The 24,658-nt window shown below is 30.9% G+C and overlaps 1 protein-coding gene across 1 annotated transcript in view; it reads right to left on the bottom strand.

Moving 5' to 3' along the window:
* The window catches only part of LOC145293179 (N-acetylglucosamine-1-phosphotransferase subunits alpha/beta-like), a 149,407-nt gene that overhangs the window by 22,636 nt on the left and 102,113 nt on the right, over positions 1-24,658 (bottom strand). The window contains exons 17-28 of the mRNA XM_080139654.1: positions 19,326-19,492; positions 18,794-18,909; positions 16,125-16,456; positions 14,064-14,251; positions 12,937-13,089; positions 10,558-10,624; positions 8,735-8,842; positions 5,302-5,387; positions 2,871-2,969; positions 2,011-2,065; positions 1,569-1,681; positions 94-184 (exon numbers count right to left, since the gene is read on the bottom strand). Coding sequence (XP_079995780.1) covers positions 94-184; positions 1,569-1,681; positions 2,011-2,065; positions 2,871-2,969; positions 5,302-5,387; positions 8,735-8,842; positions 10,558-10,624; positions 12,937-13,089; positions 14,064-14,251; positions 16,125-16,456; positions 18,794-18,909; positions 19,326-19,492 — 1,575 coding nt within the window. The remainder of the gene's footprint in view (positions 1-93; positions 185-1,568; positions 1,682-2,010; positions 2,066-2,870; positions 2,970-5,301; positions 5,388-8,734; positions 8,843-10,557; positions 10,625-12,936; positions 13,090-14,063; positions 14,252-16,124; positions 16,457-18,793; positions 18,910-19,325; positions 19,493-24,658) is intronic.

Below are 24,658 nucleotides of genomic sequence, written 5' to 3'. Positions count from 1 at the left end.
TAGTTGTTTTAAATAACTTATTAACACATTAAATTATTTTTAGATAACTTCTTGTTAACACATTAAAAAAATTAAAGAAAAATTGTCACTTACATAATCAGAACAAAATGACATTAAAGCCAACAGTACTAGTATAGTTAATGTCAAATAAGTCCAGAAACGAAGCCAATTTCGGTATACACGCCTGCAATAAGTAAAAAATTTAATGAAATGTAAAAATTAAATCATCAAAAATGTTTGTTGATTGATTATATAACAGCAAAGCAAGGTTGAATTCATGTCAAACGTCTGGTTGCACTAATCAATATCTTTTATATGTCTGATATGTTTACGATACAAAAACATTCAACAGAAATGATAACTAGACTGTAGAGAAAATTATAATGAGTGTGATTATCGCATGTCTTGTAAAGTTCAACTGTTAAATAATAAAAACAAAATGGTGATGCCCAATTGATTTTATCTTCAACAATCGCATGAACTAACACAAATAATTGCCGATTGTATGCAAATTAGACTATTCTGGATTGCATATAAGTAGGCCATTTGAGGAACACGGAAGTTCGTTTTCAAGGCACATGAACTGTGCACACGTTATGCTTGGTTTGATTGTTTTATTTTATGGCATATTAACCCATTTTGAGTTATTTAATGTCAAATCCAGAAAGTTTGGAAAAAGTTTATGCTTCAAGTTTTTGATAGCTTCAAATGCTTATTCAAAGAGTTTGGTTTGATTGTTCTATAGAGGAAAATTATTGCTTTTGTTTTTGACTTTGCAGAACAGGATTGAGTTTTGCAAAAGGAAAGAAAACAAAAACAATAACATCAATGCTTGGTGCATTTTAGATCAGCGAGCTGGCATCTTCAAACAGCCTGATTTAGTAGTATAAATACAGACTACATTAAGGCGCGATATAATATTGAAAGTGGAGAGAACACAGTGAAATTAAGAGATGGTGTGAATTATAGCATCAGTGACAACGAGGTGCTGCCAATGTATTTGCTTAGAACATATAGACATACAGCCAAAAGATAACAGTGAGGTGTCAGATGCTGAACATGATTTCAGACTTGCTTTACTGATTATTTACGCTGTTGCTAACTAACAGGTCTAAATACGAGGTGGTCAAAGACTTAGGACACATGTTTTCTGTTCTTTGTCTTATCCGAATTAAGATTTAAATTTTATGGTTTTAATAATAAAATTCTTTTTAAATATGTATTAATTTTTCAATTTAAAAAAATAATTATCATTGTGATGATCGAAAAGACAAAGAAAAGCAAACAGCTGCCAATTGCAGAAAACTCACACCTGACAAATGCAAGTGTGATTTAATTTTATAAATCAAATTCTATAATATTCATTTATTTTACTGATATTGAGACTACTGCCACAACTAATTCCTTGTTTTAGAATTATGTATCTTATCAATGTTATTGATGCATATACAAAAGTGTAATGAAAATTACTAGATCTTTGCATATTCAAGTATTATGCGTACTTTTGTATTTGAATTAAGTTGCATAACATTTTTTTCTGAATATATTTTTTAAAAAGTTTTTCATACCATTCTCTCAGTTCATCAATATGAAGAAACCGATTCCGGTATTCCCTTGGAAGTTCAAAACGAGAAGGAATTGGATACATTGATTCAAAAAAATCTTTAAGGATAGCTTTCACCTGGGGAAGAAAAGGTTTTAATTTTATTTATACATACATATACATCTATATACATACATACATACACACAAAAAAATGTACATGATTAAAAAAAAAAGTATATATGCACATATATAACACAAAAACAAATGCACAAATTCCAATATCATAAAAAGTTATTTCAAATTGGTATCAAATTTATTAAATTAGAATTATGATGACTTAATGAAAAAAATGATTTAAGAATTAACTTGTAATTATAAAACCTATATATTAATTAGTTTAATGTTCATCATAAATATATAAAGCATAAACATGAATGCAATGTAAAAAGTAAGAATCAAACTTACTGTTTGTGCTTCTTGCTTTGCGTGATCAATGTTATCATTTAAACAGATGAATTTTCTGATCAAGGAAAAGTAAATAAAAATAACTTTAAAAAATGAAAAATAATAAAGAAAAATTTGGTGACAAAACAAAAATATATTCCCAAAAAATTACCTAAATTGATTAATTGGCTTTATTTTTAAATAATAAAATCAAATTTTATGAGTAACAAAAGAGCAGCTGTCTTGTTTGCCATTTTGAAAACAATCTAAAAAAAAAAAAAAAGAAATGACTCAATAATTCAAACTTGTGAGATTTATGTTGTAATGCCTACAAGTTCCCATTAATCATTTAAAAATGTTTTTCTTTATAAAAATAAAACTACTTGATCAATTTGTGTGATTTTTGGAATGCAACATTTTCGTTTCATCATGGCTATGTACAGAGATTTTTTTTATTTTTGTTTTTTAATATGGGGAAATTTTAATACAGGGAAATTTGTTTTTTTTTATTGGATTTTTATTTGATATATCTTATTTAAAATTAGATACTCTCGATCATGGGCACCAAATGTTCATCAGAAAAACTGGAACATTATTTTGAATATAGAAGAGCTACAGAAAATGGTTACAATGATTATTGAAGACATGGATAATTTGAGTTATCAAAAGAGATTTGAAGAAATCTTAGAATACAGAATGATCTAATTGAACCCTTTCAAATTGCATAACTTAATTCACATGACATGCAATTCACTTTGATTTTTTACTGTATTTTTATTTGATATAGCCCTCTCCCCTGTCCCTTAACTTCAGAGCCTACTTGCCAATCCACCAGTGTACATTAAAGTATATAACTCTTACTGATTGTAAGAAAAACTTACTTTGGATCTTTACGTATTCTATCCAATTGAGAAACAGCAGCAGAAATATTTGTTTTAATCATTTGGAATATTGTCTCATGGTCTTCATGAATAATATATCTGAAATAAGAAAAAAATCACAAGAGATTGAAGTTTTTTATTCAGTTGAATGTTCAATTTCAAGCCGTTATTACACTAGGGTTGTTCAACTGCTCTTATAGTTTTATTTTTTGAGAAAATCCAACCAAGTTTGATAAGTCAGTTATCATCCTCTTATTTGTTTTATCAAAAAAAAATTTTTTTTTTTCAAAAATTCAACTTTTCTTTATTTTTGAAAGTGCAATGCCAATAGATTGTGTTTGAACTCCTCTACGGATCTATCTTGTTAAGGACTATTTTGAGAATAATCTGTTTTCTCTTGTAAATTTTTTTTAATGGTGTTAATATACTTCATATAATATTATAAGAGATAGGGTAGATGGGCCTCTCTTTTAATCCGTGGTAGGCAACCTATCTAGTAATGGCGTCACGATAAAAATATGATAAATTTAAATATGCTGATTAAGAAAATCTTCTAATTAATATATTTTGAAATTTTACAATTCATCCTATCAATATATGAAAGCTCTAACTAATATAACCTATTAATTATTGAACTTATGTTTAACTGTGATATTGAAATATTTCCTAGGTTTTAATTAATAAATTATCTACGTTTATTAAAAAGTATTAATATGGATTAGTCTGTGTTCCCCTTAACAACTGCAATCTTAATGCTGTTTTTTGTAGTTTTCTATAAGTTTTCTAGTTCCTTTTCTGACATACACGTATAAACAATAAAACAATGCCAACTTATAAAAGAAAACATAACTCCGATACATTGTGTATAAATCAGTTGTGCTCTGAGTATGTGAGATAAATGACCACCAAACATTGTCTGTTGAGGCATCTTTGTCATCCCATCTGCTAAAGCTCTGCACAGTCTGTTCTATACTGAAAACTGTTCATCAATTAACTCTTTTATATTTATTGACTCAAAATTATGTCTGGCCTGATTAATAGAAACTAACTACTTCAATGCTTGACTTGTCAGCTGGGAGTGGTTGATTATTCAGAAACTCACCATAGAAGAAAAAGATCTTGACAGCCCCCTCCTCTTCTCCTATCATCTTTATTTTACTTATACTTTTGCTCTGCTAATGAATAATTTCCTTACAGTGTAGGGGAGGAGGTGTCTTGGCTCTGGGTATAGGTGGAGGGGGGAAATGTCCATAATATCAGAAATCTCATCTGGGATAACTCAAAAATTGTTTTAGTTTATCAACTTAAACTTTTCCTAAAATATATATAAGAATATATAACAGAAACATCTTAAACCAAATATGATGATACATAAAACATTTAAAATAAAATACCTTTATCTTAAATATAATGTAGCTATTTTAAGTAAAGCACATATACAGCACAATCACGTTGACAATATACAGCACAATCATGTTGGAACACCAGTTCTTGCCAGATCACTGAAGTTAAGCAACGTTGAGCCTGGCCAGTACCAGATGGGTAACCATTTGGGAAGGCAAGGCGCTGTATATATCGCAAGGTAAAAATACCAGCTTGGGAAACTGGCGCGGCCTATCCTTTTCTCTCAAGGGTAGATGGGCCTCTCTTTTAATCTGTGGTAGGCAACCCATCTAGTGATGGCGTCACAATAAAAAATACCCTTGATAGCCTTGGCAAAGCATCAAGTATTTTCAGCCATTAGAAAAACCGTGATAGATTTTGTGGAATTTGTTCACATTTCACCTGCGCCTAATGACATTGGATGAAAGCCACCTATTTTTTTTTTTTTTTAAACTTTAAAAAGCTACAAAGATGACAGTGGTCCCATTAAAACGAGCAACCTTTTTTGCTCCAGAATTTATTATTTTACATAGTCACCACCATTCTCAATGCACTTTTGCCAAGAATTCAATAACACATCTCATTCTGACACATGTCTACGACAGGGATTGCTTTCTTCGAGTCTCACTGTCAATATTTGCAACAGAGAGATGAAACTGCATAAGTTCAGTCATCATAACAATGCAATTTGCAATCCCCTTTGGCCCATTCGAGTGGAATAAAATATGAGGCATTCCAAAAGTAATGTTCCTCATAATTACATACATTTCATTAAATAAAAGTTATCAGATATTCATTAATTAATAAAAAGTGTTACACACTTGTTGATCTAGATAGGGGTTGACAAAGGTAAAAGGCATCAATCCTATATCAGTATAATTAGTAGGTTATCATGCAGCATGCAATATCAACATATCAGTCAGACTCACATTACAGTTGTTTTATGAAGTGCTAAAAGACTCATTTCAAAATCACTGAAAACTGCACATAACCCAAATAGATAAGAGTTGAAAATAATTTTAAGAAAAAAAAAATGGTTAACATTTACTTGTATTTTGGCTGAGGTTTAAAACTTGCTTTGATAGCATCTATGAGAGCTGGACAGCATAAAAAGAAATCCTTTGTCATTTGGGGCTGAATAAGAAAAAGAAAAAAAAAAAAATCATTTTAATAAAATTATATAAACATATACGGGATGTCTGCAAACTTTTTTGACAATCAAAGAAAATCTATTAAATTAAATAAGGTGATAACAAAATTATTTTTTTCATATTAATAATTAATAAGGAGATTATGTATTTTTTTATGGAAATCGCTTGAGACAAGGTACAAAGCCACTTGATGTAAGAAGCTAACAAGAACGAAAGGTGATGATTGCAAAGACAGGAGATGCTTATTGACCTTAGTCTTGAAAAGACCAAGCCTGTATGTAGAAGGAAAACTGAGTAGAGTTCCACAACCTTACAGACCTTGGAAAAGAAGCTACTAGAATAGGAAGCTGTATTACAATGAGATATTAAACAATGAATTGATGGAGACCTCCTGACCAAATGAGCTGGAACAAAGGAAGCCGAGAATAGATCAGACAATTCTGAGGAATTATTTGGTCAGATTTGTAACTATGCTTGTTCATATACTGCCTAACAGCCATATCATTTGACCAATCATCATAAAACTTTGTCAAAATATTAAAAAAAAAAAAAAAAAAATTTTAAATCAAAACTTACACAAGTAATAATCCATTTTGCAAAAACATTAAAAACTGATATCTACCTTGACTGGGATACAGTTAAGTCATTTTAATCTTTTTGTTTGCACATAAGGCAGGCAAATCCTATTATATTCTTCAATCTAAACTATGAGGGTTTTTTTCTCTTACTGATTTTTGTTTTTAAATGATTATTTGAAAATGTTTCATATTAGCAAGTTGTCTGGGATGGACTAAATTTTTTTAATTGATTGTAGCGAACTATGTTATTATATTGCCAATAACATGACAAAAATAACAACATAAAATTTGCTAGTCAGAAACAAAATATGATTTGTCAGCTTCAATGCTATTTGGATCAGACTTTGAAAATTTAACAAGATAACTTTATATGTTAGACTAAGGAAAACAAAACAAGAATTCTAATTTTTAGAAATAGAAAGAATTTTTCTTTAAAATCACACTTTAAAAAAAAAAAAAAAATCTTTATGCTGTACTTATTGAATAAAAATATCATAGTCAATAAATTATCGTAATTGATCAAGTAGGTTTTTTAACAAAGCAACAAACAAATGAACATGTATCTAAGGAAATGGCAGAAACACTAGAGGAAGACCTCCAATCTGTAGTGGAATGAGGACAAAAATGGATGGTCACATTCAATACTGCCAAGACTAAGCTTGTTTCCTTTAATAATTACAAGAAACCTTCTCAACCACCAATAGCCATGGCTAATGATACATTACCTGAAAGTACTTATTAAAAACTCCTCAGCTTAACGTTCACAGGGAACAGGAGTTGGAACAGATACATTGAGAGCATTGCCAGGGCTGCCGCAAGGAAAATGGGATTTCTCTACCGTGCTAGAAAATTACTTACGCCTGAAAGTATCCTGTACCTCTACAAGGTCACCATTCGTCTATGTATGGAGTATTGTTGTCACATTTAGGTTGGTGCATCTGCTACTAGTCTCTCACTACTGGGCAGGATTTAAAAGAGAGTCGCCAACCTGATAGGTCCTGAACTGGCATCTAAGCTTCAGCCTCTGTCCTATCGATGAAATGTTGCATCTCTCTGCCTGTTCTACAAGTATTTTAATAGTGGATGTTCCGACGAATTATGAGCCCTTGTACCCCCTCTGCGTAAATACCCCCTGACAAACCCGACAAGCAGCAAAATTCCACCCCTACATAGTAGAGATCCTTAGGTGTAAGAAACCCTTCTACTCTAATAGTTTCTTCCCCAGAACTGCTACACTTTGGAACTCCCTTCCAGGTTCCTGCTTTCCCAACTGTACTGACATGCAGAAGTTCAAATGTAATGTGAACAGACATATTACTGCTTAACTCCCTTCATAGTCTCCCTGCAACTTATGTCCCTGATAGTAGGCCCCAACATCAAAGTGGCACTGTACCTTGTTTGAGGTGAAAATGAAATAAAAAAAAAAATAAAATAAAAATTTATGATTTTTAGCAATTTTAATACTTAATCTATCCATTATAGCGCTGATTTTGATCTCAGTAGTTTGAATTGCGTTGTCACCATCTTATTTATTAAATATGGCTGATGAAAATTCTACTTTTCACTTTAGTTAAAAAAGAGAAAGTATTTGATTAATTTACATGAATTTTTGGAATATGACATCTTCATTCCATGATCAGTACCTATATCATGAAGATTTTTTCATATTTTTTTTTTTTTAAATAAGTGTAAAAATTCTTTAATTTAAAACTTTTTTTTGCATGTGTTTGGAAAGTAATTAACCTAATTAAAACTTAATCACATCTGCAAAGCAGGTTATGCTTTTAGTAAAGTTTCTTTATTAGTTTTACACTATATTTGTTTGTGTACAGCCTAGTATCCACATCACTTGATCAAATGTCATTAAACTTGATCAAAATATTGGGCATGGTTTAATTAGAATTGATTTAATTTTCTGATATAAAGATCATGATCATAAAAAAGGCCAAAGTAACACTTTTGATGATAAATTTAGTTCTGTTCATCATAGAGATTCACTACTTGATTCATTTTGTAACCAATGATGCATCTTATATAATCTTTGAACTTGAAAAGTTCAGTTATAGTTAAACTTTTAACAGAATTTAAACTTCCAATTTTTCCAAATTTGATGCTCTTTTATTACATGCAAAATTTTAGCTTTATCAGATAAATAGATTTTAAATTGTAAACATTTCCATGGCATAAATTCAATATAGAGAATTTTAAAGCTATTGGAAGCACAATTATTTGGAGTCCCTTAAATGTTAATCAAATTGAAATAACTGAAAAAAGAAACAAAAAAAATGTATTTGGATTCTTTGAACAATTGTTCTCATCTGGAGTGTTATTTGCACAATGTTTCGGTTGATGTGATCTCCGACCTTCAGGTGCATCTTGTTGAATTCAGGAATCTGCATGGAATTTTGAACATAACCATTTATTTAGTCCATGGGTGTAGAATGCTTTCATTCCATCAGTCATGACTAGGTAGGAGTCCTAAGTAATTTTTTGGGTTTCCCAGCACTGAGGAATGAACCTTTGTTCTCCAGGAATGTAACTTTTACAACTGAATTTCACCAAGTACTCTATCCACCACACTATGGTCCTTACAAAGTTCAACAAAAAGATTCCAGAGTTTGACAAGATACACTTGAATAAGATTGGAGGTTACATTGACTGAAATGTTGTTCAAATAACACTCAAGATGAGAACAGTCGTCTGAATAATCCAAATAATGATAAAAAGGGAAACAAAAGATATATATTCCTACCATTTTAGTTTCATAGTATTTTTCTTTGATTTCTTCAGGCAATTCTTTTTCAGGTACAGAATAATTTACAGAACAATTTATTATCTTTTCCTCCAAGTTGGACAATGTCTGAAATAAAAAAACAAAAAAACAATTCAGCCTTTTGTTAAGAATTTCCTCAGATGTACTTTTTTTTTGTCATTAAAAAAAATAAAAGAAAAAGAAATTAGGAAAAGAAGGACCAATCCAAATTATAGAAACTATTTAATTTCTATGAAAACTCTAAGCTCATATTACTAAAAACAAAACAATTGTTTGTTTTGGTATTTTTGAAGTGAGGATTCATAATTTGTATTATTTGAATTATTCAGATTACTGTTCTAAGTGACAAGTCTTCTGGAGGTTGAAGGTTCAATCCTCAGTGCAGGCGTACCTAAGAATACAATTACAAATTACTTATGACGACTACCCAATCATGGCTGACAGAACAAGAAACAGCTATCTTTAAATTTTAATTCTGGAATCTATATAGAATTTCAGATAAAGCCCTTTATTTAATACCACTGCAAATTAAAGGATCTGTTTGAAATTGTATAGAGATTTTGGAATTTAACAAAATATCAATGTTTGGTGCATTTAAGTTAGAAAGCCAATATCTTCAGACAGCCTGATCTGGAAGCACTAAATACATTGGAAGATGCATAGTTAGAATAACATCCAAGATAAGAACAGAAATACTTCTTAAAACTGTTAAAATTTATAAGAAATACAATAAATAACCATTAAAAGAATATATCAAAGTATAAATTAAATTACTGCAACTTTGATTAACCTGGCAATTTCCATCAGTTTGATTAAACTAAGAATCCTTTTCTTGTTAATAGTGTTAGTGTAGTAATCCAAATAAAATTGAAATATATTTTTTTAAATTTCATTTTGAATGATTTGCTTTCTCCATCAAATATTAATTAACAAATAATATCAAACTGTTTTAGAAATTAAATTGAAATATTACAAATTTAGGGTTGCAAGCCGGCAATAATCATCAATGTAATATTTTTCGTTTGGAACTACAGCGGCTATTGGCATTTATCACAAATATGATCATTGTTGATTAAGCCATACCATGTTAACCATCTAATGTTATTGGAAATCTGGATGCATTACTGGTTATGGCAGAGGTTTCTCAAACTTACATCATCCTCTCCTTATCGCTGCCTCCGTTCAGTCTTGAAAGACAAAGGATACCCCCTGTAGGGACAGCTGTGCATGTAACTGTGAGGCAAGGGTTGTACCTCCCTTAGAATTGTTTTCTTTCAATAAGAAAGAAAACAATTCTAAGGTTGGTACAACATCTTCAGATATCAAAGCAAAAATAAAACTAAAATTTTAAAATTTGCTAAAATCAGAGCGGATGAATGTAAGAGGAGGCATTATTTTTGCATTTATACTATTTGAAATGTGTGATGTAAGATTTGATAGTCATAATAGAATTGAAATGTTCAAAATAACCGGGAAATTAATAATTTGAGAAAATTAACTAATTTATGTTTTTTAAAGTTGTTGTTTTGTTACTTTTACTTATTTTATGGTCACTTTGTAATTTAAAAAAAAAATCTCAAATTAAATATCCCCCACATTTTTTCTAACCATGAAAATATACAAAAAATTCATAGGAGAACCCAGACATCCAAACAATGACTGAACTTGAAGAAATAAGAAAAATATCTAACCATAGAATTTGTTTTTAACTAGCCAGACAGTCACACAAAATTAAGATGGTTGACCTTTTCGTATCTAGAGACAATTATCCAACATTATAAAAGTGTTAAAAATATACTTACAGTTAAATCTAAAGGAAGATTATATAGCCGGGTTGCCAATGTCCTAAATTCTCGATCAGATAAAACTCTGGAAAATACAAATTGAATTTCTTGATTATTAATTCATTAAGACATCACATATGATAAATCTAAAGTTGAATAGAACTTATAAGTTTTAAATTCATCATAAGAACGACTATTCTTAAGATGCATCATTTTATATCACAGTTTATCATGATAGAGCAATAGCATCTTACAAAAATGTGTAGATGCATCAATTAAAAATTTAAACATTTAAAATGTTTCCATTTGTTAAAGATTTCTCATCTATTTTACATTTTTCCCCCTTTTTATTAAGCCATGGTCATAAAACCGTTAGCAATAAACAGAGGCTACTAAGCTAATAAAAGGATGCACATCATGATAATTAGACAAAACAAAACTCTGAAAATGTGACAATCGTACATGTTCATTCCCACAATTCTGAGGCGGCATTTCCAAACTAACCTATCTCTGGCCAGGTTTTTATTTGACCTTAAGTTCATTCTTATCACTTGCTCCCATATTTTGCTTGGTCTTCTCCTTTGGCTGGACCTATTAACTCAACTATCCCAAGAACTCTTCCATTCTTTTAGCATGGCCATACCATAAAAGTCTATATATGGCATAATCACGTTGAGACACCGGTTCTCGCCAGATCATCGAAGTTAAGCAACGTTGAGCCTCACTACTACCAGATGGGTGACCATTTGGGAATTCTAGGCACTGTATGTGCTCTCCGCTCATCTCGACATTGTTTCCAGTCGTCCTGTACCTCAATTTGCCACTGGTATGCAACAATGTTGACTCAAGAGAGGCGTGGTTCGAGACTGCGCAACTCTTGCCACACAAATTTCACGTGCAGGCACCCTTACAGTGGGTATCCATAGTCTGTCAAGACTGAAGGAAGCCACATAAAAAAAAACGCATAAAAGTCTACCCTTGTTACACACATCTTATACTGTCCATATTTTCTTTCCCTCTGAGGTTATCAGAACTAAGCCCTTCTTTAAGACCTGCATGACACATTCATCATATCATTGCTCTCCATGTTCTACATCTACTAACCCAAAAACTACTGTCCATTCTTTTAATGTATACATACCATCAAAATCTCCTGTTCTGCACACATCATATATTGTCCAGATTTAATCTTCCTCTGAAGTTATCATGTAACAGAACGTGGACGTGTGTATGCAAATGCTAAGCCGTGTGTGAAGTGATGTCATGGTAAGGAAAAAGAAAAGGACTATAAAAGGAATGCGTGCACAAACAGATGAGGACATTCGAGAGGACAGAGATCAGAGAGAAAGAACACGATCACGTTTTATTTGGGAAAGTACCTGGAAATAAATATGGTTATTACAACGGGAAAAAGTGAGTAGAGTTATTATTTCTTTTCTGTTCCTTGCGATGTATTCTGCTACAACGTGTTGGATCCCAAGTGTCTACATGTTAAAACGTGTGCGTAACGTTACAAGCAGATCTAAACCTGTCTTTAAAACTTACATTACACATCCATCATATTATTCTCAAATCATTTCTATCCATGCAACATATTTCCTCAACCCTCACTGGCAAGGTTCCACTTTCATATATGACACTGTGCACATGCCTTGATCTCTTGCATTAATGGCAGAAGTTTCTCAAACTTACATCATCCTCTCCTTATCACTGCCTCCGTTCAGTCTTGAAAGACAAAGGATACCTCCTATAGGGACAGCTGTGCATGTAATTGTGAGGCAAGGGTTACGCAATCCACAACAACACCTCTCCTGAATCAGCACTGAGTCCAGGACGACTGGAAACAATGCCAAGATAAGCGGAGAGCACATACAGCACCTGAAAGTCCCAAATGGTCACCCATTTAGTACTGACCAGGTTCAACGTTGCTTAACTTTGGTGATCCAGTGGGAACCATTGTGTACACGTGATTATGCCGTATATATTATAATATAATATGCCTCTCCTTATGTTTGCAATCATATTAGCACCTGCTTATCCCTTTGTTCCAATGATATGACCAAGATAATAAAACTTGAACAACCTCAATAGTATCGCCATCCAAATATACTTTCTCCACATTAGAAATCTCCATTGTGCTACATTTGTTGCATACAAACTGCTCATCATCTCAATGTACCAGCAATTTCAGTGCACTTTTTGTGCATTCAACATTTCAGAGTGCCACAAAAATTTGAGTTTCTTACCACTACCTTTCCACCACACAAAAAATGAATTAAGAGAATCAATAAAATAAAATGTCTGACATTTGGATTTTTTTTCAGATTTTGGTTTTCTTTAACTCCACTTGCAGATAGTAACACAAAAAAAAAAAAAAAAAAAAAAAAAAAATCTTACCCCGATTTGTCTGTATCAGTTTCATCAAATATTTTAGCTGGGTCTACGTTTACTGTGACTCCCATCAAATAGTAGAAATAGGCAAATGCAAATTGCATGTCATCTGAACTTCGAATCCGATGTGAACTGGTAACGTCCCATTCTGTTGGAAATCTATCAAGTATATAATAGTTGCAATGCTCATAAAAAATATTGAATTTTACATTTTGCTATAAAGAAATGGGATATTTATAAAATATAAATTGATCAATGACTTAGTTTCTTAATTTTCAAAACGCATCTATAACTTTTTTCTATTAAAAGCTGAAAATCCTTCCACCCTCCTATTTTCCTGAAAATATTGAGTAAATATATTTTTATTTTCATTGATAAAATTCTGTTATAAAAATTATTAAAGATAAAAACAATTTGGCATGCATATGGAAAATTTGTTGGTGAATATGAAACCATTAAAAATGTTCAGCATTAAACAAACTGCCACCCTAATTAAATTTGTTTAACACTAACACTTAATCTTCCAAAATAAAGTGTTTATCATTTTATCATCCACACAAGTATTTTATTAGGGGAGGTCTGCTTTTTCTTTATTTAGGCAATGTGTGGTTTTAACAGGTGTTTTTTAGGATATGGCTTGGCAATCGGATTTCATTATGTATATATATAGATATATATATATATATATATATATATTTAATACGTTCATATTATTTGGATTCTTTAGATTACTGTTCTCATCTTGAGTGTCATTTTCACAACATTTCGGTTGATGTATCCTCCAACCTCCTTCTTGGGAATATTTTTGGCAAACTCTGGAATCTGAACAAAATTTTGAATGGAACCCTTTATTTAATTCATGGAGTAGCATGCTTTTATTCTGTCAGCAATGATTGGATAAAAATCCTAAATAATTTGCAATTGTACTTTTTAGTCACCTATACTGAGGATTGAACCTTCAATCTATCACTTTACAATTGATTTTTTTCTAAATACTCTAAACCATTGCATCACGAGTCCTTGCGGACAGTTCTAGTATGAATTTTAGGAGCCTTTAAAACCTATTTTATTTCTACTCTATTTGCTAAAGTCTTTTGAAATATATATAAAGAAAGAAAATGTTGAACACTTACAAATCTTGTAATTCTTTCATGACATGTTTGTCAATCATATGCGGAATATGAGCCAACACTTTACGAGATGTATAACCAAATGCTTTGTTATACAGTCGGTTTACATGCCGTATGGAATCGCCAAAAGTATCAAATAACCTTCTTGGAGATTTGGAAACAGTTTTATACATTTGGATTCTTTCCCATTGCTGAAATAGAAAAATATTCAATATATATATATATATATATATATATATATATATTTGTAAATATTCCATTTCAATAAACAAGTTGTTTTAAATTGAAACGGTGTCATGCTTTTTGATTAGCAAATAAGTGTAATGAAATAAAACTACAATTGGTTTTCTTTTTATTTTAAATTTATGCATACTCTCACCTGTTCACAATTCCCTTAATCCTACCACACCATCTACCGGTCTATCATCATAACATAGAAATGAATGGTCGGTAAACAGTGTTGCCAATTTAGCAGTTTTACGGTAAATCTGGAGATTTTGTTTGAAATATAGTGGGTAAATTTTGGATCTAGCAGCTAGCATTTATTTTCTCTAAAATTTGTAGATTTCATTGTAAATATTATAAACAAAATTAATTAAAATTTCCCTTATAAAACTGCACTTTGTCAGACTAACATTTGGTTACTTGATATGTCTCAATCTTCTTAGTGATCTTCTATAACAGTGGTTCGTTACAGTTTCAAGTATACTGTACATACAAATATATAAACATATACACATACCTATCTTTATATATAGAGATGAATGAATTCTTTATTATGCCTGAAATCTCAAACCATTACAACAAAAACAAATTTTGGACACTTTTTCTTCCGCAACATTCTGGCCAATTTCAGACATCAAATTTGGAAAAGTTGATTGTCAAAATTTTGACCATGACCAAACTTTTCAAAGTTAATATCAAACATCACATCCACATAAGATATGAGAGTTCATTCATTACAATATAGGACAAGTAGTGAATCTCTACAATCAAAACCAAAGTTATTTGATAAATTCACCTTTCTTAAATCATTCTAAGTTAGATGATGACAAATATTTTGACCAAGATGATTGGTCAAATGATGTGGATGCTAGGCTATAAACAAAAATATTGACAACTGAAAACAATCTCCACATCAGCAGAGGTAATTAATTGAATAACTTATTTTTACTTTTGACAGCAATTAAACCATTTCTGGGTTGTTTAATGATTTAATATAAAAGCATAATATCTATAACTTACAATATATAGTGTACACAATCAAATAAAAGTTGCTATTTTACTTGAGTGGGGACGCGGAGATTATAGGTTTGTACCTTTTCCAACAGCATTAGTGCAAAAATAATCACAAGGATTTGAATTTTGCATAGCTGCTTCCATAGTTTGTGCCTGAATCCATTAAGTTTGTACTTTAATGGCATTCGCCCAAGATATGTTGAGCTAGCTCCTCTCATAGAACACAGTGTCCCGGATGAGCGCAGACCATACACAATGATATGTAGTGGCAAAGTTTGTTATGAGCAGCCAGTCTCAGGACCAGTGGTGAACATCGTAATCCAGTGGACCAGAGATAAGTGTAACGTCAGTTTTAATGGTGTTAAACCACATCTTCAGCTGATCTCCCGGGTATCTTTGCCAATCTTGGAGTGATTCTGGAACTATTGTTTCATGGATAAACTCCTGGGTTGTGGTGCACAGCATGGTCAAACTAGTGAAGTCTCCTCTTCAAAAGAACTTGATTAATGAGGATGATCCTACATCATGTTCCTAGTTTGTGTATTGGAGACAAAATGGTGCCAGGACACCAGTAGTTTGGACAAACATTATCAACCTTTTGAGATCCACAACTCGGGTCTCATAGCCATAGAAAAGAATCATTTGAACAAGTGCCTGGTAAATCCGGATTTTTGTGCCAATTGTGATTTTGGGACAAGACCACAGATGGGGTTGTGGGCAACTGAAAGCATGCCGGGTATTTATCCATTCACCCAACACTCCTCGAATTACTTCTGGATATTTATTAATTCACTTTTTAAACAAATCTACATCTAAAACACTTACCTTTTGTAGTTTAAAAATCAATGCATTGCTCTTTTCCCAAGGGAAAACTCCAGGATTATTGATGTTCTCTGATAAAGACAGTAGATGACGTCTTGCAGGTCCATCCGGTTCCTTCAATTGTTCTTGGGTTGTTTGCCACTCGTTTTTATCAACCATTGATTTTGCTGTTAACCGCTTAAGATTTGAAATTATTTTGTCTTTGGATTGTAAAGATTTATCACTGAGTTTTTTTACATGAAAACTCTCTGGAACTTTAGTTGTATAATTAGTTTGCATTAACTTTTTCCATAAAATATATCTTCTAATCTCATATCCTTTTTGTGTGAGATCACCTAAATAGAGAACAAACAAATAATACTTAAGAATATACGAGAAAAAATATATAATTACAGACACTAATATATGATGAGGGGGGTGTTCCAAAAGTAATGCCTCCTATTTTTTATTCCACCTGAATGGATCAGAGGGGATTGCAAATTTCATTGTTATGAGGTCTCAACTTATCCATTCATGATCTGAAAGTTTCATCTCTCTGTTGCAGATACAAGACCCTAAGAAAGCAACCCCTATCATGGATGTGCATCAGAAGCAGAGATGCGTCATTGAATTCCTGGTAAAAGTCCATTGAGAATGGTGGTGACAATGTAGAAAAATAAATTCTGGAGCACAAAAGCTTGCTCATTTTAATGGTACCATTTCCATGCTTGTAGCTCTTCAACATTTTAGTTTTTGAGTTAAAAAATAGGAGGCCTTAATTTTAGAACGCCTCTCGTACACACACACACACATATATATGTGTACACACACACACACACTTACATTTGTTGTACTAATCTATATTTGTCATTTTTATGCAACTATTATAAAAATACATGCCATTATTACTATTATTAAAATACATGCTATTTTGTCTATAACAGCTTATAACATATAGAAGACATTCGACAATTCACTGTTGGGTTTCATTCAAAAACCAAAATGGCTGCACCAATCTCATCTTACATGGGTTATCTGTTCCAGGGGCAGATAATTATGATACTATTCAACACATTAGTTTACACAGCTCAATTGTATAGTATGTATAATCAGCTAATGTACTTCCTAACTTCTAGCATAGCACTACCAGAAGCAGTGACATGGCAAATCAGTTCCTTCACTTTTATTGTTCTTCAGTATTTATATTGTGAAGCGATTTAATAAAATAAAATATAAGAAAAGGGTATTATTGAAAAATATACAATAAAAACTAACAAAATTATACAGATAAAAATAACACAATTAGTCTTTATTCATACTTTTAATGACAAAATTTTTAAAAAGTTTTTAATTTATTTGGAATCTTATGAGAAATATTTGTTTATGAAAATATAAAAATAAGTTCTTTTCTTTTTTTGAATTTTAAAAATAAAAGTATTTTGAATTTGTATAATAAATATGTTAATGAAAATATAAAAATAAAATTATTGAAATCAAAATAAAATTTCAAACATCATTAAAAAACATGTATTCAAAGCATAATATTTCCAAAATAGTTTTAAAAAGATTTTTCAAAGTGTTTCCAATAATTCATAAAAAAAAAGAGTTCAAAAAGTGTTTTCAATAATTCTAAAAAAAACAAAACAAAAAAAACCTAAAAACACTAATTTCAATAATTCTTAATTAAAATAAGACCGGAAAACAAAACAAAACAAAACAAAGTTTTCAATGATTATTAAATAAAAAGAAACTGATTGAAAAAACGTAGTATAAAAAGAGTACATGCACAGCATGAGAGAAAAAAAAAAGCGGAGGAACCGATTTGCCTTACCATCACTTCTGGTAGTGCTACGCTGGAATTTAAGTACATTACCTGACTATAACCACTCAATTACACTATAAGGAGAAAATTCTGATTCCCTCTCAAAAAATTCCAGAGTGATTTCATTTCCTTCAGGAAACCCAATCTAGAGAAAGAGAGATATCATCATTGCTCTTACTCTATATCAATGTAGATTGGCAAACCTGTGTTATTTAATGTTATAGAAAAGAAATGTATTTTATTACAAAAAGGAAGGCTAACATATGGGATCTGAGAGTTGAAGGAAATTAGTAATTTTACAGTCACAAAAATATTAAGAGATGCTTTTTATTAGTCAGTCAGCAAAGAAGTGAAAAGATAACTCAATTTCAAAAGTAGCATTCTAATCCACACTTTTCATTCATTCATTTAATTGGCAAAGAATAAATGCACAAGCGGTTGTCATTTACAAGAGGAAAAAGTCAGTGAGAATTAAGGGGGCTATGTAAAAAGAGAAGCTATATAGGGGAAAACAGTGGAGGTCCGACTAGCATCTGTCTAAGGCTGCCTTGAAACCCTTTTGTGTGGGTTAGTTTACAACCTCATCGGGCAGTTGGTTCCACTTGGAAGATTGGTATTCTAGAAACTGGTCCGATAAAAAAAAAACACATTAGAACTCATTTTATCTCTTGCATCCAACAGAATTTAATTTGCTTAAGCAATAGTGACAATGTAGGTTTCGATAAGGTAGAATGGGATAAAAAGATTATATATATATACATATATATATATACACACACACACACACACACACACACATAATATTATATATATATATATATATATATAAAAAAAACGTTATGAAATAAATAATTTTAAATAAAAAACGTACCATCAATGTATGACTTGTTCAATATATCCAATTTTTCTTGGATTTCATCTGACAAATTATAATTTGAGAAATCAGTTTGAAAAAATATTAAGGAAACATTCTTTGGTCTTGGATGTCTGAAAAATTCAAATATATACATATATTTTATAAAAGTTTAGTTTAAGCTAATTGACTTTTTAAGATAGATATTCATCATAAAACAAAAAACGATATGTAAAGTAGAAGTTGTCTACCTTTGTGATCACTTATAAAGTTAAACTAATGGTTTAATCATGACTTGTTGAATTTGAGGGAAGAATTATTGAGTGCACCAAGAATGGTTAATGGCAAAAGAATTTGAAATCGAGATGAATTTCACAACCGTTTGTTGATATAAAAGGTTGTGCAAACTTCTGAGAAAAGCAAACTTATTTTGAAATTAACAGACAGTGATAAAAAAAGTCACTTCCAATTCACACCAGGAACTAAAAAATAAGCATTGTATGATTGGAATAATATATAACCAATATTTAAAGAAAACCGTGAAACTTACAATTGCTGAGTTGAGATATTTGGAAAAACAATTTCTTTATTCTCAGGTGAAACTGCTGGAATTGTTGTTGGTGTTGTTAGATACTTTTGGGAAGAATTTGATTTTGTAGTCAAAGGACCATGTGAGGATTGAATCACTTTTGTATTAACCATAACAGTGAAATTGGACTGGAAAAAAAAAAGTATACATTTTTATTATGTTTCTTTATGCATTTTTTATTTGAATAATAATCTTATGCCAACTTTATGAAAACTAAATTCTCGGATATACAAATTTGATTCTTTTAAATATTAAAAAAAAAAAAATCCCTGTAAATTGAGTTTTACCATTATTCCAAATTCATCTGGTTTATTCCTGAAATTATTTACATTAAGACTATTTTAAATCTGATTGTGCAATATGTTTTTAAAATAGATTTGTCAATTAGAAATTGTTAATTGTATGGTTAATTTAATTATTAAATTTTTTCTTGGCAATAAATTTACAGTGCAGAGAGAAATAAAAAAAGTTTGTTCCATATTTAGAAATTCTTTTATTTCAAACGTCTTAACTCAGCCCCCACACCCCATTCCTCATTCATTTCTCTGGTAAAGTAGTTAAACCTAAGGATCCCAACATATTTTTATAATTAACATCTTATAAGCCTTTTATTAATTTATACGAGTTCTTTGAGTTTCTAACATTTGTTTCTTTTAAAATCATATTGCCACTCATCAATTATTTTATTTACCTTTGAGATAATATATAAAATACTAGCAGGGAGACCCGATGTTGCATGAGATTGAATGAGGATCACTGATTGTTCTACCCTTGCAATACTTTTATTGTCATCGAAATCAGTGAAATCTCACATTTTTCAATCAAATCGATTGATTCCTGCTCTAGTCAGTGACCCACCGCAGTGCACCAAGAAGTTCCATATGCCTCTCCACAGTGACTTTGTCAACAATACATTGTAATATACATTGCACGGTAAAGAATACACTTGATTTTGTAAAACTATTTTCATATAATGGCTTGAATCAAAGTTTAAAATGCAAAAATCGAATATCATGGTTCAATTGTGCTATAAACAGGAACATTCATTTTGAATGTGCTTGTTTTATCAAAGAAACTACTGTTGATTTTATACACTGGGCTTGTGCAGTGATAAAACTTCTCAAATGCACTTGTGATGTTAGACTGTATAAGGGTGTTAACTTTGGTCAAAATCGGACTTCCTTCTTTAATCGGATTTTATCGATTATCAATACTTATCGGAGGCATTCCGATACAAAACCTATCTAAGAAGACTCCCACACACAAAGTTTATTTTTATAAAATTAAAAAAAAAATTTGATTCAGCCATTTCAGAGTCCATAGGGAATGAACCCATATACAGATTCCTTTTATATGTATGTAGAGATGATTAAGATTTAAATTTATTTCCAAGTTTTTTATTTGTCTGTTTAATTTGTTTTTTTTATTTTTGTTGATCTATTAAATTTCTATGATAAAAACAAAGGAAATAAAAAAAATTGTTTATAATGTAAATATTTGGTTTCATAAACATCTTGAAAAAAACATTTTTAAAATACATTCATTCAATCTTAGCATTTAGTGATGAAAATGTAATTTCAAACTTAAGCGTGATAGATCAATAGAACAGTCTCTTATAGAAACCACTAACAAAAAGCTCTTGTCTAGCTACAACCACTATCAAACATTTCCCCCACTCTCTATGTGCCTAAATCTAAAAAAAAATTCCATCAACAAAGCTTCTTTCCAAGAACTGCTCATCAGTGGAACTCTGTTCTATGTGCCTGCTTTCTAGCTGACTACAATATAGTTATCTCCAAGTCAAATTTACACAAGTTCTTGCTGATTTGTCTCCTTAAACAAATTCTACCCAATTTCCACCACTAACAATCACTATGCTGTTGTCTCAGTTACTACCATTCACTCATTAACCCTTATCCTACATACACATGCAAACAGGTGCATTATAGCATATATCTATCTATATTTGTGGAGTATTCTGTTCCTAGAGTTCTTTAGTTAGAGTACTTAGCCATCGTTTAGGGTCAATTATGTGGTTGGTTTCCTAATGTAGCGCTGCTTAACAATAATACTAATACTTATTGTAGGAATTATATATATATATATATATATATATATATATTTTTTGAGGACTGGCTTCTTCTGTGGAAAGTAACCATTTATTTAGTTGCCTGATGAGGTTTTCTGGTTTTAACCAACCATTTGTCTGAAACATTAGCATGTTCAGTGTCACGACCATGCAAATTTGTTTATATTAATAAAAAATATATCTTGATTGAGCACTCTTAATAACTTTGTTAAATTCATTAATTATCACTCTTGAATACCTTTAACCTGGTATATATATATATTATACCATAAAAATATTACCTATAATAACTAGCATATATAATCAATCAATAAATAACAAAACGAAGATACACTCATTTCATTTCAATTACACATCCACATTTGAATTATAACGGCTATATATATATATATATATATATATATATATATTTAATTAAAAAAGAACATAAATTTTGAAATATCAAAGACTATTTTTTGTTATGAAATAGAACAAAGATATTCTTTTCACAAGTATATTTTCAAATATTGCACTGGTATTTTATTTTCTCCAATTTAATCATGCTGAGGAAATTTTGAAATAAAGACAAAACGTTGATGAACATATAACTTGGTTTGTTTCCTTTTTTATCGCTCCATATATTTAGTTTTTACTTTGAAAATATTTTTTTAAATTTCAAAATAAAGATTTTTTTAAATTCTACAATTTTAAAATTAAACCGGAGTTTAAATAAGTATTTTCCTCGGTATAACATCAGCAAGACTAAACAGAAAGCAGAAGTTGAAAAGAAACTGTTTTTGTAAATATAACCAGTATAACTGATAGTAAGCTCAGATTCTTCAAAACATCTCATTTGAAAACTCAATACAGTCTATGTAACATAATCACAAAAGGAGTCAACATGATCATACAAAAACTAACATTTATTCATACAAGCTGTATTCATGACATGTTGCTGCAATTATTATCATACATTATTATTACCCTCTCCTGCTTTGGAGGGTATCTTTCTTTATTTTTGGTTCATTATAAAAAATATTTATTCAAACCACTCCTTTACCATCTTCCCCTTCTATACAGAAATTCCAATGTTTAATGGGAAGAATGAGCAAGTTGCTCGTTTTCTTTATATGAGTTTCTGTAAAGTATTTCACTATTGTTATGTCTATTTAAAATGTTATATATATTCTGCATCTTGGAATATTAAATGTTTCCAATTTCCTTAAAACTCAAATTTCCCATATCCTCAATATTTCTTGTTAACTGCATTCTTTCGATATCTTCCAGTTTTCATAAGTTTTACATGTTCATTGTAAAGGAAATTGTAACAAGTGCGAAAATTACTTGCCTAAAAAAATGCCCACATATCTGCATGTCTTGTAGAGCTTAGCTAATGAATAACAGAAAAAACAAAATGGCTGCAGCTAGTTGAATATATCCTGAGCAGTTGTGTGTACTAACATGAATTGTTACCAATCATATGCAGATTAGATGATCTTGGGCTGCATATAAATAGACTGTTTGAAGAATGGGAGAGTTTGTTTTGAGGATGATGAGCTATGCACATGTGCTACATTGAGGTGTAACGTATAGTTTGGAGTTGAGAGAATACAATGAAATTATACAGTTAAGAGGTAGTGCAAATTATGGTGTCAGTGAATTAGTTGCTGCTAATTTATTTATTTACCACATATATTTAGAAGCTTTTCAGGTTCTGCTTTGAAAGTTAGTTTTGATAAAGTTGTGTGATCTTTTTCGCCTGTTTTTTTAATCAACTTATACTATCTGTTGCATATGTCTCTGTAGTACGCCTTCTTACAACTCAACCTTCCATTCCCTCCATGGCTTCTTTTATGTACCTGGTATAGTAATATGTGTATAAAAACAGCGAGAGTCTGAATTACTCACATGTGACTGTCAAGCACAAAAACAAATGTGAGTCCCCATTCTTTTTTCTTGTCAAAACTTATAGAAACTTGAGTTCCTTCAGGTATAATCGAAACCAAAACTTATGAAGAATTCTTGATAAAATTATTTATAAAAGAATAGATTACTGAAGTGTCATTAGCTATAATCAAAACAGAAACCAAAATTTATGAAGGATTCTTGGTAAAATTATTTATTACAAAAAATGGAAGTCCATAACAATTAAACGACAGTCACTCGGATGTAAGTGTGACACGCAAAATAAATAACACACACGCTATCCTATTCATATATAGACTAGCAGGCCCTGTGGAAATTCCACAGTGGCATCTTTCATATGTAATATATTGCTGCTGGACATTCTATGGGCGTTCAGCATGAATGAAGACATCATGATATCGTTCTAGCCTTTTTGTTAAAATTGCACCCCCCCCCCCTAAAATAACTTTGATATATTGTCTGGGCTGATGATTTCATTACAAACACACCAATCAATTAACTCACATTTCATCATATTTAATTCTTTTCTTCGTTCTGTTTTAGGGTTTGGAATTTCTTTGATTGGTTTTTTGATGAGGAGTTTATGGAGAATTGTTCAGCTAGTTTTTTTGCAATATTTTCTTTGTTAGTAATTTTTATGTTATTGCAAGTAAGGTGTTTGATTGGGTCTTTGTTTTTCCCAGATATTTTCCTTACCATCTCCCATACTTTTTTGATTTTGGTGTTCTCATTTATTTTTGATACAAAGTTTTTCCAGGTGTTTCTTTTTGCTTCTTTGATGATTTTTCTTGCTTTTGCTCTGCCGTTTTTAAATTGATCTACGTTTTCCTTAGTTGTATTCTTTTTAAATTTTCTTAGTTTGCCACGTCGCATTCTCACTGCTTCCTGGCATTCTTTGTTATACCATGGTTTGTTGACTTTTGTAGGGGGAGAACTTTTTGATATGTTTTCTTTTGCAATGGAAAGGAGTGTATTGTTGAAATATATTATGTGATCCTCAGTCTGGATGTTTGCTTCTGGTATCAGTCTAGATTTGCAGAAGTTTTGGAATTTTTCCCAGTTTGCCTTTTTTAAATTCCAACGGGAGGGTTTGTCGTCTGGTTCTGGGTTTTTGTTTTCTAGTATAATTGGATAGTGGTCACTTCCGCATGTATCATCATATGTTTTCCAGTTGTAGTCCATAAATAGAGTTGGGTCGCAAATTGCTAAATCAATAGCTGAGAGAGTGCCTGTTGCTGGGTGTAGATATGTATTTTCTATGGTGTTGAGTAGGCATAATTGAATTTGGTTAAGTAGCGTT

The sequence above is a fragment of the Euprymna scolopes genome, chromosome 14 (assembly GCF_053919585.1).
Source record: "Euprymna scolopes isolate OS-2025 chromosome 14, ASM5391958v1, whole genome shotgun sequence".
In the NCBI taxonomy this organism is placed as follows: domain Eukaryota; kingdom Metazoa; phylum Mollusca; class Cephalopoda; order Sepiida; family Sepiolidae; genus Euprymna; species Euprymna scolopes.
This window is presented reverse-complemented; position numbering and strand designations above follow the sequence as displayed.